The 12,975-nt window shown below is 29.2% G+C and overlaps 2 protein-coding genes across 3 annotated transcripts in view; one reads left to right on the top strand and one right to left on the bottom strand.

Moving 5' to 3' along the window:
* LOC107460823 (beta-1,3-galactosyltransferase 7) overlaps nucleotides 1–2,041 on the bottom strand; it is a 3,621-nt gene extending 1,580 nt beyond the window's left edge. The window contains exons 1-6 of one of the 2 annotated variants that reach the window (XM_016079234.3): nucleotides 1,835–2,041; nucleotides 1,555–1,651; nucleotides 1,397–1,452; nucleotides 1,020–1,237; nucleotides 769–832; nucleotides 50–122 (exon numbers count right to left, since the gene is read on the bottom strand). In XM_016079234.3, coding sequence (XP_015934720.1) covers nucleotides 50–122; nucleotides 769–832; nucleotides 1,020–1,237; nucleotides 1,397–1,452; nucleotides 1,555–1,651; nucleotides 1,835–1,926 — 600 coding nt within the window. In that variant the 5' untranslated portion in view covers nucleotides 1,927–2,041. Of the gene's footprint in view, nucleotides 1–49; nucleotides 123–768; nucleotides 833–1,019; nucleotides 1,247–1,396; nucleotides 1,453–1,554; nucleotides 1,652–1,834 lie in introns of both variants that reach the window. The other variant, XM_016079233.3, reaches the window with a different exon arrangement.
* Nucleotides 2,042–7,703: 5,662 nt separating this feature from the next.
* LOC107460746 (auxin response factor 17) lies at nucleotides 7,704–9,730 on the top strand. The gene is made up of 2 exons (XM_016079133.1): nucleotides 7,704–8,804; nucleotides 9,161–9,730. Exons 1-2 carry the CDS (start codon nucleotides 7,704–7,706, stop codon nucleotides 9,728–9,730), a joined length of 1,671 nt encoding a protein of 556 aa, XP_015934619.1.
* The last annotated feature ends 3,245 nt before the right edge of the window (nucleotides 9,731–12,975 follow it).

Consider the following 12,975-nt stretch of genomic DNA (forward strand, 5'->3'; position numbering starts at 1 on the left):
TGGATTAACCAGAGTTTTCATAGATAAAATGTGCTATCGTCTGCCTTACCAGACGCAGAAAATCTTTGTGCTGGTTTTCTTCTGCATCAATAGCTCGATCTAGAATGCTGTTGGAAGTTGCACTGAGATAGCAATGATAACATCATCCACGTTAGATCCATTATTAATTATTAGCAACCTATATAATATTATCAGCTTTCAAATAGGCAAACAAACAATAACAAAGTCTTATCCCACTAGGTAAGATCGGCTACATCGATCAAACGATGTCATTGCGCCTTATCTTATTTCATGTTTAAGCTCTCAAATAGGCAAAGAAACTAAAAATGACACCATGCCCTATAGGTACTGGAAGAAAGCCAATTTTAAGAACAAAATGGGCATAAATGTCCATGCTTACTTAGAGGCTTACTGTAGATAACTAAATATGACAAAAATACAACCACCATACAACATACTAAAAGAAGCAATTCACCAAACACTCCAAGTTCAGCAAGGTATGCTAATGGAAGAAGAAATTTACAATAAAATAGTTCAACATTCCACGAAAGGCACAACATAGGCATATAGAAGAAATAGAATGGGCAAAAGTAAATACTGAAGATAAGTTTGAGTATACTATTATCCTAGTAAGTATTTAGGATTAAAAGAAATTACACAAAAACACAATAACATACATTAAAACTTCAAAGGAAAGGATAACTTTAACAACTTATGTTGTCAAGATAATTTACAGTCACACTAAACTAGAATCGTCCAGCCAATTACCTGTGACCAATCATGAATCTGATAACAATTCCCTTCTCGCGCTCCAACTGAAGAAGTTGTTCTCCTGTTCAAACAGATATTAGATACATATAAAAGTTGGCCATGCCATTCTAGTTCAATGTCCTCTCAATATTAGGATCCATATAATCATCTGTCATAAAACTTCTCCTCTAATATTCACCCCATTTTTTAAAGGTGGATACCAAAATTGACTCTTAGCAGAAACAGTTTCTAGAGGAAATAGAATATACCCTGAGGCATCCAAGTCTCTCGAACCGAATCACGCCTCTTCCTGCTACTGAAAGCTGTGTTTATTCCAATCACTACAAAGGCCTTCTTCCTAGGAAGGCCTTCCCCCGAGATCCCCATGGTAGTGGCCGTGCTATTCGAGTCTGAGATCCCGGCTTCATGAGAACTCCTAGCAGCTGCTAGTTCCATTTGTAGCATGGAAACCTGCTTATCTAAAGCCCTGGCATGCCTCAATATAAATAGAGAGGAAAAAAAACAATCATTAATTTATCATTCAACCCCAAAATTCAATAAAAATAAAAATACAAAAGCTCCAATTGCAACCAAATCTAAGCCAAAAAAGGAAAGAGACTCAGGTTAATTAGTTAGAAGCACTCACTGAATTGCCTCATGTGTCTTGTACAATTCACTCATCGCATCCTTAGTTGGCTGCTTCTGATATTCCAAAAATGAAAATAAACACAAAAAAGGAAAGCTTAAAAAATGTATTAAAGTTGAACACTTTGTGGCAAATGCTGTTACAAACTCGGAAGATACCTGTTTGGTGGCGCAGTCACCTGAGATCACTTGCAGTTCTTGATCACGTTGATGCTTCGAAATCAGCATGCCGTTTGATTCAGGTTGCTCCCACACCCTGCATCAAACCAGCAAAATAATTTAAAAAAAAATTCCATGACCCAGATCACAAAGTTTAGAACTTTAAATGAAGCTAAAAGCGTAACAATAGTAACGAAAGTTTCCAAATTTGGAGCAAGCCAAATTCATAGGTCACATCATGGATTAAAAAGATGAGTGAAGGTAGAAGAAGAAGATGGACCTGGTTGTGATGAGCATGCCAAGAAGGAAGGAAAAGATAGAGAAAATGGGAACCCATTTTGCAGAGATTTTGGTGGAAGCACGAGTCTTCATTATGGTCGTCTTCTGTTCTTCTGGGTCTGAATGGAAGAAGATGAGCTGAAAAGAAAATAAGAGAGAGAGAGAGAGAGGAATGCAATATGAAAAGAGACAAGGAATTGGTCCAATGACCCGTCAAATTGTACATATGCTTTGCTTAATAAAATTATATCTTTTAAGAATTTAATTTGGATGGATTAATTTATGATTTCAATTTACTTATATATTTTTGTTGGATTTAACTAATATATTTTCTTAAAACATACCAAGCTGGTTTGAAATGCTAAAAATTAAAATTTCTCAAAAATTATTATTTTTTGTTTTAAAATAATTAAAAATAAATGATTTAATTTTTTTAATTTTGATTTTCATTTTTTTCATTTGTAAATTCATATTAAAACGAATTTAATTTTTAAATCAATTCTCACATTTTTAAATTTAATAGGTCAAATATAAAAAGTTTTATTTTTACAATTAATAAAATAAATTTGTTAAAAATAAAATTATATACAAATATTAATTTATATAAAATTTATTTTTAACAATTTAAATTTATATTTTTATAAAAATAATTTTAATTGATAATCTTCATATGTTTCATTACGACAAATATTAGGTAAATCTATTTTTATATTATTGAAAATATTCAAATTAAATATTATTTGAGGAGTTGAATTATTATGATTATTGTCATTTAATTTAAGTAGAGTTTCATTAAAGAGCTGAAAGGATGTGAAACGAATTAGCTTGATATGATTGCAGTTGGAATGTATTATTTTATATTTTTATGCTAAATAATAGTTAAAAAAAACAGATATAATTATACAATAATAATAATTTACATAATTATTATATCAAAATTAAATTATATAAATTCATATTAAGACGAAACAAAAACATCTTTTATATTGGTCATTTTGAATAAACAACTTAATTTAATTAAAAAAATTAAAATATAAAGACTTATATTACAAATTTTATAAATAAATTATTTTATATTTAATTTTTTAGTTATAAAATTACTTATTTTTAAAAATAATAATAAAAAATCTCTTATAAAAAGAAGTCATTTTTAAAATTTTTCCATATATAAACATTTTAATTGACTTTTTAATTAATTACAAGTTAATTTTAAAAATTATACCAAATATTAATGTTATAACTTTTTATAAATTATAAATTATTTGTGAATCGTCAATAAATTATAACTCAAATAGTATAATCTTTTTATATTCACTTTAAGAAGTCGTGGGTTTAAATTTCTTTATTTTTTATAAAAAAAATTACTTATAAATCTATTCAATTTGACAACTCTTTCTAGGATTTTTTTTCTTTTATTTTATAGAAATTGAATTTGAATATTGTTTTTGTACATCATATAATAATTTAATTTTGTGTTGAACATAATGATAGGGATTGGTAAGCAAGTTACAACGTGATTAGTCATGTGTTTGATTATTCATGAGGCGCATTGTTTTGTTTTTGTCAAAGGATTTGGCCATACAACTAAGTGCCGTCAGAAATGGCGTCTTCTCCTCCTTTCTAAACAGTTAATACTTAATACTCTTTTTTCAGTTATTTGGATTGGAGATAGATTAGATTTTTTTTCGGGGTATGTTCATGGCGTGATTTTCGCATGGAATTTATATTTGAATGTTCTTTGACATTGGAATCTTCCTAGAAGTAGACGCTCAACATTACTTAGGGTATAATTACCATGTGGAATATCTATATTACTTAGGGTACACAAATTTTATTATTTGATAATTTTGTTTTTCAGTATGATTCATGGGAGATTAGATTAAAATTATAAGTATTATTTGATATTGTTATAAACTATATTTAAAATTAGGAAAAGTATGAGGAGCCAATGAAATATTTATACAATGTGTACAATGGAGGTTTATGAAGTATTAGATATATAATTATTAGTGTTACATTTTTCCTCAGCTGAATCTTTTGGGATGAGTGGTATCATGCATGGCATTAAAGCGCTAGATCTAAATAGTCCATTGTCTACCTAGCGGAATCCTTAAAATTATCAAAGTATGTTACAATTCGTGGGTTGATTCATTCACAAAAACTATAAATTGAGTTAGACAAATTTCAACTCATATAATAATAATAATAATAATAATAATAATAATAATAATAATAATAATTTATTTTGACTCAATTTATGTAATCCGTTATTTAAATAGATTCGATTCCTATAGCTTAGGAATTTGAGTGGGTTGATTTAAACTCAAATTTTAAGGTAGTGTTTGTCTTAGATCTATGTAGATCAGAGACATATATATAATAACACAATTTATTGTTTGGTTACTGAAATATAAATTTTTTAAGACACGTTTACACACAATAGATACAATAAACATGTATTTAGTATTTTTAGAAATAGTTTAAGACTCGAAAGAATCAATATAAATGCTATTTTTTGTGTTTCTTAGGCGATATTTTTGTAATCAAATAAATTTAATATTAAATTATCCTTTTGTGTTTATGTCTCAAAATTTTAAGACATTAACCAAACTGACCTTAAGCTAACCCCAAATTAAATAAGAGTTTTGATTTTTTTTATTAAAGATAGTAGTTTAGAAAAATACAAACGAAAAGAAAAAAGAATGAAGAGTTGACATGTATTAATATTAAATAGTTTATTAGTTCTACCGAAAAAAAATTTATTAGTTAGATTGATTTTAATATTAACTCAAAAAGAACATTAATGATTGAGGCATAGATAAACAATTTAAATAAATTTTTTAAAAAAAAGTTTAAATTATAAGAATTTTTATTAATAGTAATTTATAAATAAGTTATTTTGTATTTGAATTTTTAGTTATAGAAGTACTTATTTTAAAGTTATAATGTTTAGATAAATAACTCAAAAAATATATTTTTTTACACAAAAAAATGAAAATTAAAATAACGATGATAACAAATACTTTTCAATATTGAATGTTGATTTTACATAATCTAATCACTAAAATTACAATTGTATAGGTAATTGATTTTTTATTTGTTCTCTTATTAGTTTCATTTTTTAGATAATTGGTTCTTCTACCTTACTTTCACCCATAACGATTTTCTTGTATGTGATGAATAGTAATAAAATTTTAATTTACAATAATCTTGATGGCAATGCCAAAAAAATTATTGTATAATTAGTGTTTGCTGTTTTATTGGGTATGATATAGTAGGTAAAAATAAAAAATAAATATAAGGTGTGTCAATATATATTTTGTTGTTGTTTTTTATTTTTATTTTTTACTCCTATTAGCCTTCTTCTTTATTGGGGTCAAAAACTTGTTATAACTAACTATAAAAATAATAGTAAGTTATATGAAAATAACATCACATGTAAAAAAATAAAATTAAAACTGAAATTTTATACCACATACAATATTAAATACAAATTTAACAATAAAAATAAAATAATAAAAATAATAAAAAAACTAAAAAAAATATATGCAGTAAATGATTCAAATGGAATAATATTTTAAATGGTGATAAAGGTTAATATTTTCAACAGATGAATCATTATGTAAAAATAATGGTGGAAGGCATGTACTTCTATGAGATGGAACCTTGCTTGAAGAGAGTGGTAGAAGGGCAGTATTTTTTTTAGCATAAACAAGAAACATTTTCACATGCCAAAAATAAAAGCAGGTTTTTTTTAAGTTAATTTTTTTTAGAGAAGTAATAGAATGACTTATCAAAAAGGAGAAGTCATATATTTCTATTTTTTCAAAAAATTGTGAATTAACTTTTCGAAAAGTTAAATTTTTTTAAATGATACCAAATACGCATATTGTAACTTTTTATAATTAAAAAAAAAGTAGCTTCTCCTATTTTTTTAAAAGGAGTTCTGAGTCTAAATATATCATCGTAATTAATTGACATTAATGAATTAAATTAAACAAATAAAAAAATATAATTAAGAATGTGCCACTTCAGCTTCATAATTAAATGAAAAAATATTTTTTAATTATAAATTTTGCTAACATGTATTATAAGAATAAATGTTAACATTATTATTAAAAAAAAACATAATTTAAGTTTTTAATATATTTACATAAATAAAATGTTTAAAAACTTCTATTATAATAATTTTGACATATATTTTTAGTATACATATTAATTAAACTCTTTAATTATATATAATAGATAATAAATACTAGATAAAATAGATGATATACAATAAATAACAGATAATATTAATTAATTAATTTTGGTCATACTATGTGCTTTTGTGATGAGGTTACAGTAGTACAGTCAACTTGTATAGCGGGTCATTTACAGCAAGTTAACTCTTATATTTGGTCTCTTATTGCCTCTTGTTTTTTTCTTTGATTTGATCTGTTAACAATATTAATTAATTAGGGATCTGTTTGCAATGCTTGAATTACAAGTTGTCAAGTTCCTTCAATCTTACTACTAAAATACTGATCTGTTCAGAATAATTCATTTTCTTATTAATCGTTAATTTTCTTTCAAATTAACGTATTTTTATTAAGATAATTATTTATTATAGTAAAGATGAGAAAAGAATTATCAGTTATTTTTTTTCCTTTGTACCTTTAAAGCTACTTCACATTGGGCTACCAGAAAAACCATTATCTCTATTGGGCCGCCTTGGGTTTCTCCTATAAGCCTTTTTATTAAGCAATACAATATTTTAAATTCAGAACCAAATTGGTCAAAAAACAAGATTTATACATAGAAGAAGATAACATGTTAAAATTTAAATTGTCATCCTGTCCTACCATTAGCTGTAATTGGTTACAAAAAAAAATTTGAATTTTGACTTAGTTAATTTTTCATGTCTTGGATTAATTTGAACTTGCACTTTTAATCCCATCATATATTCGTACAAAAATATTATAAAAAAATAAAAACAAAAAAGTTAGACCATAAATTAAAACAGATAATTTTCTTTGCCCATATTTTCGGAACAGATTTATAAATAAATAAAAGAAGATAATATGTTAAAATTTAAAATATCATCTTGTCTTATCTCTTTTTTTGGATGAAACCTTGTCTTATCTTTAGTTGTAATCTGTTATTAAAATATAAGATTTGATTTAGTAGAGAGATTTCCGTAACCATGTTAAGGATGGTTGTTATAGTATTAGTGTTACTATCCTTTGTTTGTTTAACAACCATGCTACCCTAAACAACCATTATTTATCTAATTAAATTTATTTTAATTTTCAATTCCTACGTATATATTGAAAGTAAAAATACTAATTGTAGAATGAGTAATTGTTATGGGAAGTCAAGAAGGTAGTAACATAGTAGTATTAAGGTTGAAATGAATGCAATTAATTAAAATCAATATATCATCAACTTGCTTTAAAAATTGAACTGCATAAAAACTTGTCTTTCCAAACGAACTAAGCCATGTCATCAGGGATACAAATAAAAGCGTTTTTATTACTAACTTAAAACGTAAAAACACACATACAATTATTATATATACAAATGAAAATGATAGAAGTATAGAACTAATTAATGATCAGTTAACAGTGATGACCATAGATATTCCCATTCAAAGATAAGATAGAACAGAAAACTTAAATTTCAAAATTCAATTTTATTTGATTTTGTGAGGGTTTTCTAACTAATCTTACACTAATCACTTGTTTGATTCAATTGACTAAGGGTAGCTATATAAAAGACTGCATGGTTTGATTTAAAATCCCCACACTTGTTTTCTTTTCAGTTACAAAAAAAATATCCACACATACTAATCACTCTCTCATTGCCGTAGTGCTCCGTCCTCATCAGCCATGCCTCGCCGTAGTGCTCCGTCCTCATCATTGCCGCCGAGGCCAACACCAATTCCCGCCAAATTCTGGCGCGCATGTGCTGGAATCTCTGCGAAGGCACCAGTAGTGAACTCTAGGGTTTACTACTTTCCACAGGGACACATCGATCAAGCTGCTTCGCAACCGCGAAACCTTTCACCTCTGGTTTACTCCAGGCCGGTCATCCCTTGCCGTGTCGCCGCCGTCAACTACTTCGCGGACCCTAACACCGACGAGGTCTTCCTCAAGATTCTTCTTGTTCCTGTCACCGATGGATCCGCTCAAGATTTTCTTCCACCTGCCGTCGCCGCCGAAGGCAACAGTGGCAACGGCAATGGCGACGATGAAGAGGTTGCGTCGTACGCCAAGATTCTCACGCGGTCCGATGCGAATAATGGCGGAGGGTTTTCGGTGCCGAGATCCTGTGCGGACTTGGTCTTCCCGCCGTTGAACTTTGAAGAGGACCCGCCGGTGCAGAATCTTAGAATAACCGACCTACACGGCGCCGTATGGGAGTTTCGCCACATCTACCGCGGGACTCCGAGACGGCACCTCTTCACATCCGGCTGGAGCAAGTTCGTTAACAGTAAGAAGATTATCTCCGGCGATACTGTGGTTTTCATGAAGGACTCCGATGGGAGGATGTTCGTCGGGCTCCGCCGCAATATGTCGCTGGACGACGATATCGCAGATGGTGGATTGGATTGGTTTGCAGCTATGGACGAGGGCGAAGGAGAAAAAGAAGAGGAAGAAAAAGAAGAGGTGATGACGGAGGGATTTGCAAGAAACGGGAAGGGGAGAGTGACTTCGACATCGGTGGCAGAGGCGATGGAGCTGGCAGCTCAAAACAAGCCGTTCGAAGTTGTTTACTATCCAAGCGTGGGTTGGGGGGAGTTTGTGGTGAAGGCAGAGGACGTGGACGTGATGATTAATGGTATTCCTTGGAGAGTTGGGATGAGAGTGAAAATGGGCAGAGAGAACTATGATTCGTCACGGATGGATTGGTTTCAGGGGACTGTTTCTGGTGTTACTGTTCCCGGTAAAGATCAACCATGGAGTGGTTCTCCTTGGCGCATGCTTCAGGTATAAAATTTGCCCGCTTTGTGAATTTTGATTTGTGTGTCTATGTATAGTGATATGGACTTTGACTAAGAAATGTCAAGAAAGGAAAAAGAAAAAGAATGGAGTGAAAGAAATAAATAAAGAAATAATCTCTTGGTTTCTTGTGGTGTGTTCTTGTTTTCCCTTATCTAATAATAATAAAAAATAGTGAAAACTCAAGTATCAACTTAACTTAAAATCCATTTCAGATGAGTTTTTACCAAAATTAAAAAGATGTATTTTTACTGATTGATTTGGTTAAATTTTGGTCATAATAAATTTTTTATAATATTTTTTATTGCAGCTAATGTTTGGCTTTTTTTCTTTTTTCTCTGTAGATTACATGGGATGAATCCGAAATCTTGAAGAATGTAAATCCTGTCAGTCCATGGCAGGTGGAACTTCTTTCTGAGACACTTTTACTTCCTCAAGTATTTCCCCCAACAAAGAGGTTCAGAACTAATGAAATGGGAGAATCCTCCTCTTCCATTACAAGATTTTCTATTCCTGATTCCACAATGGGAGTGCTGAATCAAACATTGTTGAGTAATTATGATACTTTTTTTTCTGCTAGCATGCAGGGAGCCAGGCATCCTCTATTTTCTGCAGCTACTTATCCCCTCTTTCCGATTGATCCTTCTCTGTCTATTGATAGTTCCTTTGAGAATAATATTGTACCAAAGTTAAATGTTATGTTGCCAAAACTTAACATTGACACTCATAAGCCTAAAAACTTATCACCACATAGCAAGTCTAGTTTGACTCCCATTGATGAGACCCCTAACAGCAACTTAACCAAATCTGGAGCTACTTCATTTCAGTTATTTGGTTGTACTATTCAAACAGATCAAGCTTCTGATAAAATTGATGACCATAACAATGTTGAAGGAGAAGACAACATACAATAAAATAATGTCTCCTCTATGAAGAGTAATATCTAGCTGTACAGGTATGTCTATAAGCCTATATCTGAATAATAAACCGAAATTTATCTTAAGAATGAATTAAATATATATATATAAAAAACAGCTATTAGTGTGTAGTTGATCATTTCTGTACCGAAGAAATAGATTATCTAGGGTCATGGGGATGCTTGTTAGATTAGTTTCCATTCATAATGAATTAATTGTTTCACTTTTATCCTTCTGTGTTGTTGGGATTTTTTTTTTCTTTTTTTGTAATTAATAAAGTCATTCCATGGTTCTCCACTTCTATGATTGGCATTCATATGTTTTCCGACTTGACTTTTTGCAACTTTTTAATCTTTTTATGCAGGTAACTTACACATGATAGATGCGTTGCATTATGACCTTGAAGTGAAGCAGCAGTAGTGTATACAAACATTTTTTTTTTGGTATTACAAATAAACAATTTTTTTAAAGTGAAAAAAATGTTGTAACTTTAGTAACATTACTACGGGGCATTTTTTTATTAATTTTAATTAATTAAAATAAAATAAATGTAATATTTTTAATTATCTTGTATCATAACACGTTATAATTTAAGTAAATGTTAAGTTATTATATGTGAAACAGATTTGGTTATCAAGATTACTTTGACATTCTACTTATTATGCATGAGCTTACAAGTGGATATTTATTTGAAATAACAGATTTGGTTCACAAGATTCAGAAACTTTTATCTCATTTTTGGCTTGTTCATATTGAGTGAGTGTCCCGAGAAGCCAATAGAGCTACAGATTTGATGACTAGATATGGTGTTAAGAGTAACTCTGATATCCAACAAATCATTCGCTCGTATATAAGACAGTATTTATTTTGTTTCTTTCCATGTTTAGACACAAAAAAAAGGTTAAATTATTAAATTTTAAATAAAATATGTGTTATACTTTTAAACATAAAACAAGTATTGTGATATTACATAATTTTCATTTGAAATACATTTTAAACATCAAGCATTAGAATTGTTACTACAGCAATAGTTCTATTTGAAGCACTAAATTAATTAATATGCCTATAATAATTTTCGGAAAAAATAATTATGGGCGAAAAAGTTTTCATCCTCAATTTAAAATTTTCTCCGCGATTTTCATCTCCATTTCCAAAAAAAAGATGTTAGGACTATGATTAGAAATTTTTGTGGAGTATTAAAAAAGTAAAAAAATATTTACAATATATATCTTTGTATATTTTTTTATATCATCGAAGAAATTACTTGAAGAGAATGCTGTAAAAAAAATCTAGCAAAAATAACTTTGTCTTGAATGAAATTTCAGTAATTTAAAAAAGATACATATTATTTTAGTCTTTAAAATTTATGATCAAAATTAAATTTATCTCCAACATTATTTTGAATTTAAAATCGTTCTCAATATTTTATTTTGTATTAAAATTGTCATTTTTAATAAAATTTTAAATTTTATTACTAAATTACTCCTAATCAAAAAATTATAAAATAAAAAAAAGAAGAAAAAAATGCGGAAGGAAGAGGGGAAAGGGGGGTGAGAGAAGATGAGGAGAAAGAAGAGGGAGAAGAGGGGAAGCGTCGGCCATTACCACTGCTAGTGACAGAGCTCGTCGTCACGCTCCGCCACTGTCATTGTTGCTACTGACCTCGTCGCCGCTGCATCTCACCGATTCTGCATCTGCTTCGGTTTCTACTTCTACTTCGGCTTCCGATTCGGCTTCTACTTCTGCTTTTGCTTCTTTCGATTCTATTTCTACTTCTTTCGATTCTGTTTCTGTTTCTTTTGATTCTGCTTTTGCTTCGGTTTCTATTTCCGATTCGACTTCTGCTTTTTCTGATTTTGCGTCTACTTCTACTTCTGCTTCTAATTCTGATTTTGATTTGTTATTTTTTTTATTTCATTGTTATTGTGTGTTAGTTTTGTTGTTGAATTTGAATAATGTATTATTGTTGGTATTGAATATTGTGTTTTTAAATTGGTATTTAGTGGGAGTAAGGGAGGTGGTGGTGGTAGTAAAGATGGTGGTGATGGAGGGTATTTTTGTCCGTAAAAAATCAAAAAGGCGATTTTAATATAAAATAAAATGTTAGAACGATTTTAAATCCAAAATAACGTTGAGGTCGAATTTAATTTTGACTCTAAATCTTACGAACCAAAAACAATACTTTATCCCTTAAAAAAATTATGTACATGTTTTGATGACCATGTACCTACGTATTAAAACTATAAGTCACTATTAAAAGATAATACATTATAGATGGATTTTTTAATATAATTTTATTTTCAAATTCTAACTTTTTTTAAATAATTTTATCGATAAAATTAAAATAAAATTTAAAATTATCACCACTAAAAAAATTTGTTTGTAATTCGTTGATAATTTTTTTAAAAAATTGAATTAAATAAGACTAAATCTCTAGAATAGTTTTTTAGATTCACGACATTTATTATTTTAATTCTTCAAATTCAAAATTTATTATATCAACAAATGAAGTACTGAACTAGCTTTGACTTACTATTCTAAATACATGGTTAAATAATGTCGTTTCGTTTTGACACTTAAGTAAAACAAAACAAAAAAAATGAAAAAGGATTTATACTATGTACAAATCGTTTAATCTCCCTTTATTCTCTAAAATGACATCATTTTTGTTTTATTTAAATACCAAAACGAACAAATATTATTTAACCTTGTGTTTATCATGACAAATCAGAGTTAGCTCGAGGTTCCATTGGTTGACTCAAACACCAACAAAAATTTAGGACCAATATGAAACCTTGAACTAAATCTCTAGACTATTATAGTAAATTTTAAATTTAAAAGATTAAAATAATAAAAGCCATGAATCTAGAAACCACTTAATACATTGTTTGCATAAATACAAATCCCATTAGCACAAAACATACAACGTATCTGATGCTGAACATCATCTTCTCCGATCCTTCCTTTAAGCTTGGTCTTCTCCTCTGTAAGACTCTCTCCGTCACTTTTGCTTTGTCGCCGCTCGCTAGCACGAGCTCCCACATCTGCTGCTCCCACTTGAAGGAACTATAATTACCAGTTTATAAACTGCAATATGCTAAGTACATAGATTAAAATTACTCTTTGACTAATTAGAATGAGATTTTCAGAACAAAAATATGTACTAAATAAAATAATATCACTTAAAGAAATAAATTTGTTACACTGAAAATTTATTACCTAGCTATAATGTTTGATAAACA

Source organism: Arachis duranensis, chromosome 8 (assembly GCF_000817695.3).
Source record: "Arachis duranensis cultivar V14167 chromosome 8, aradu.V14167.gnm2.J7QH, whole genome shotgun sequence".
NCBI classification, from domain to species: domain Eukaryota; kingdom Viridiplantae; phylum Streptophyta; class Magnoliopsida; order Fabales; family Fabaceae; genus Arachis; species Arachis duranensis.

Coding starts and splice junctions, on each gene's coding strand:
- LOC107460746 (XM_016079133.1), top strand. CDS start 7,704: ATGCCTCGCCGTAGTGCTCCGTCCTCATCATTGCCGCCGAGGCCAACA. Junction 8,805..9,160: donor CTCCTTGGCGCATGCTTCAG/GTATAAAATTTG, acceptor TTTTCTCTGTAG/ATTACATGGGATGAATCCGA.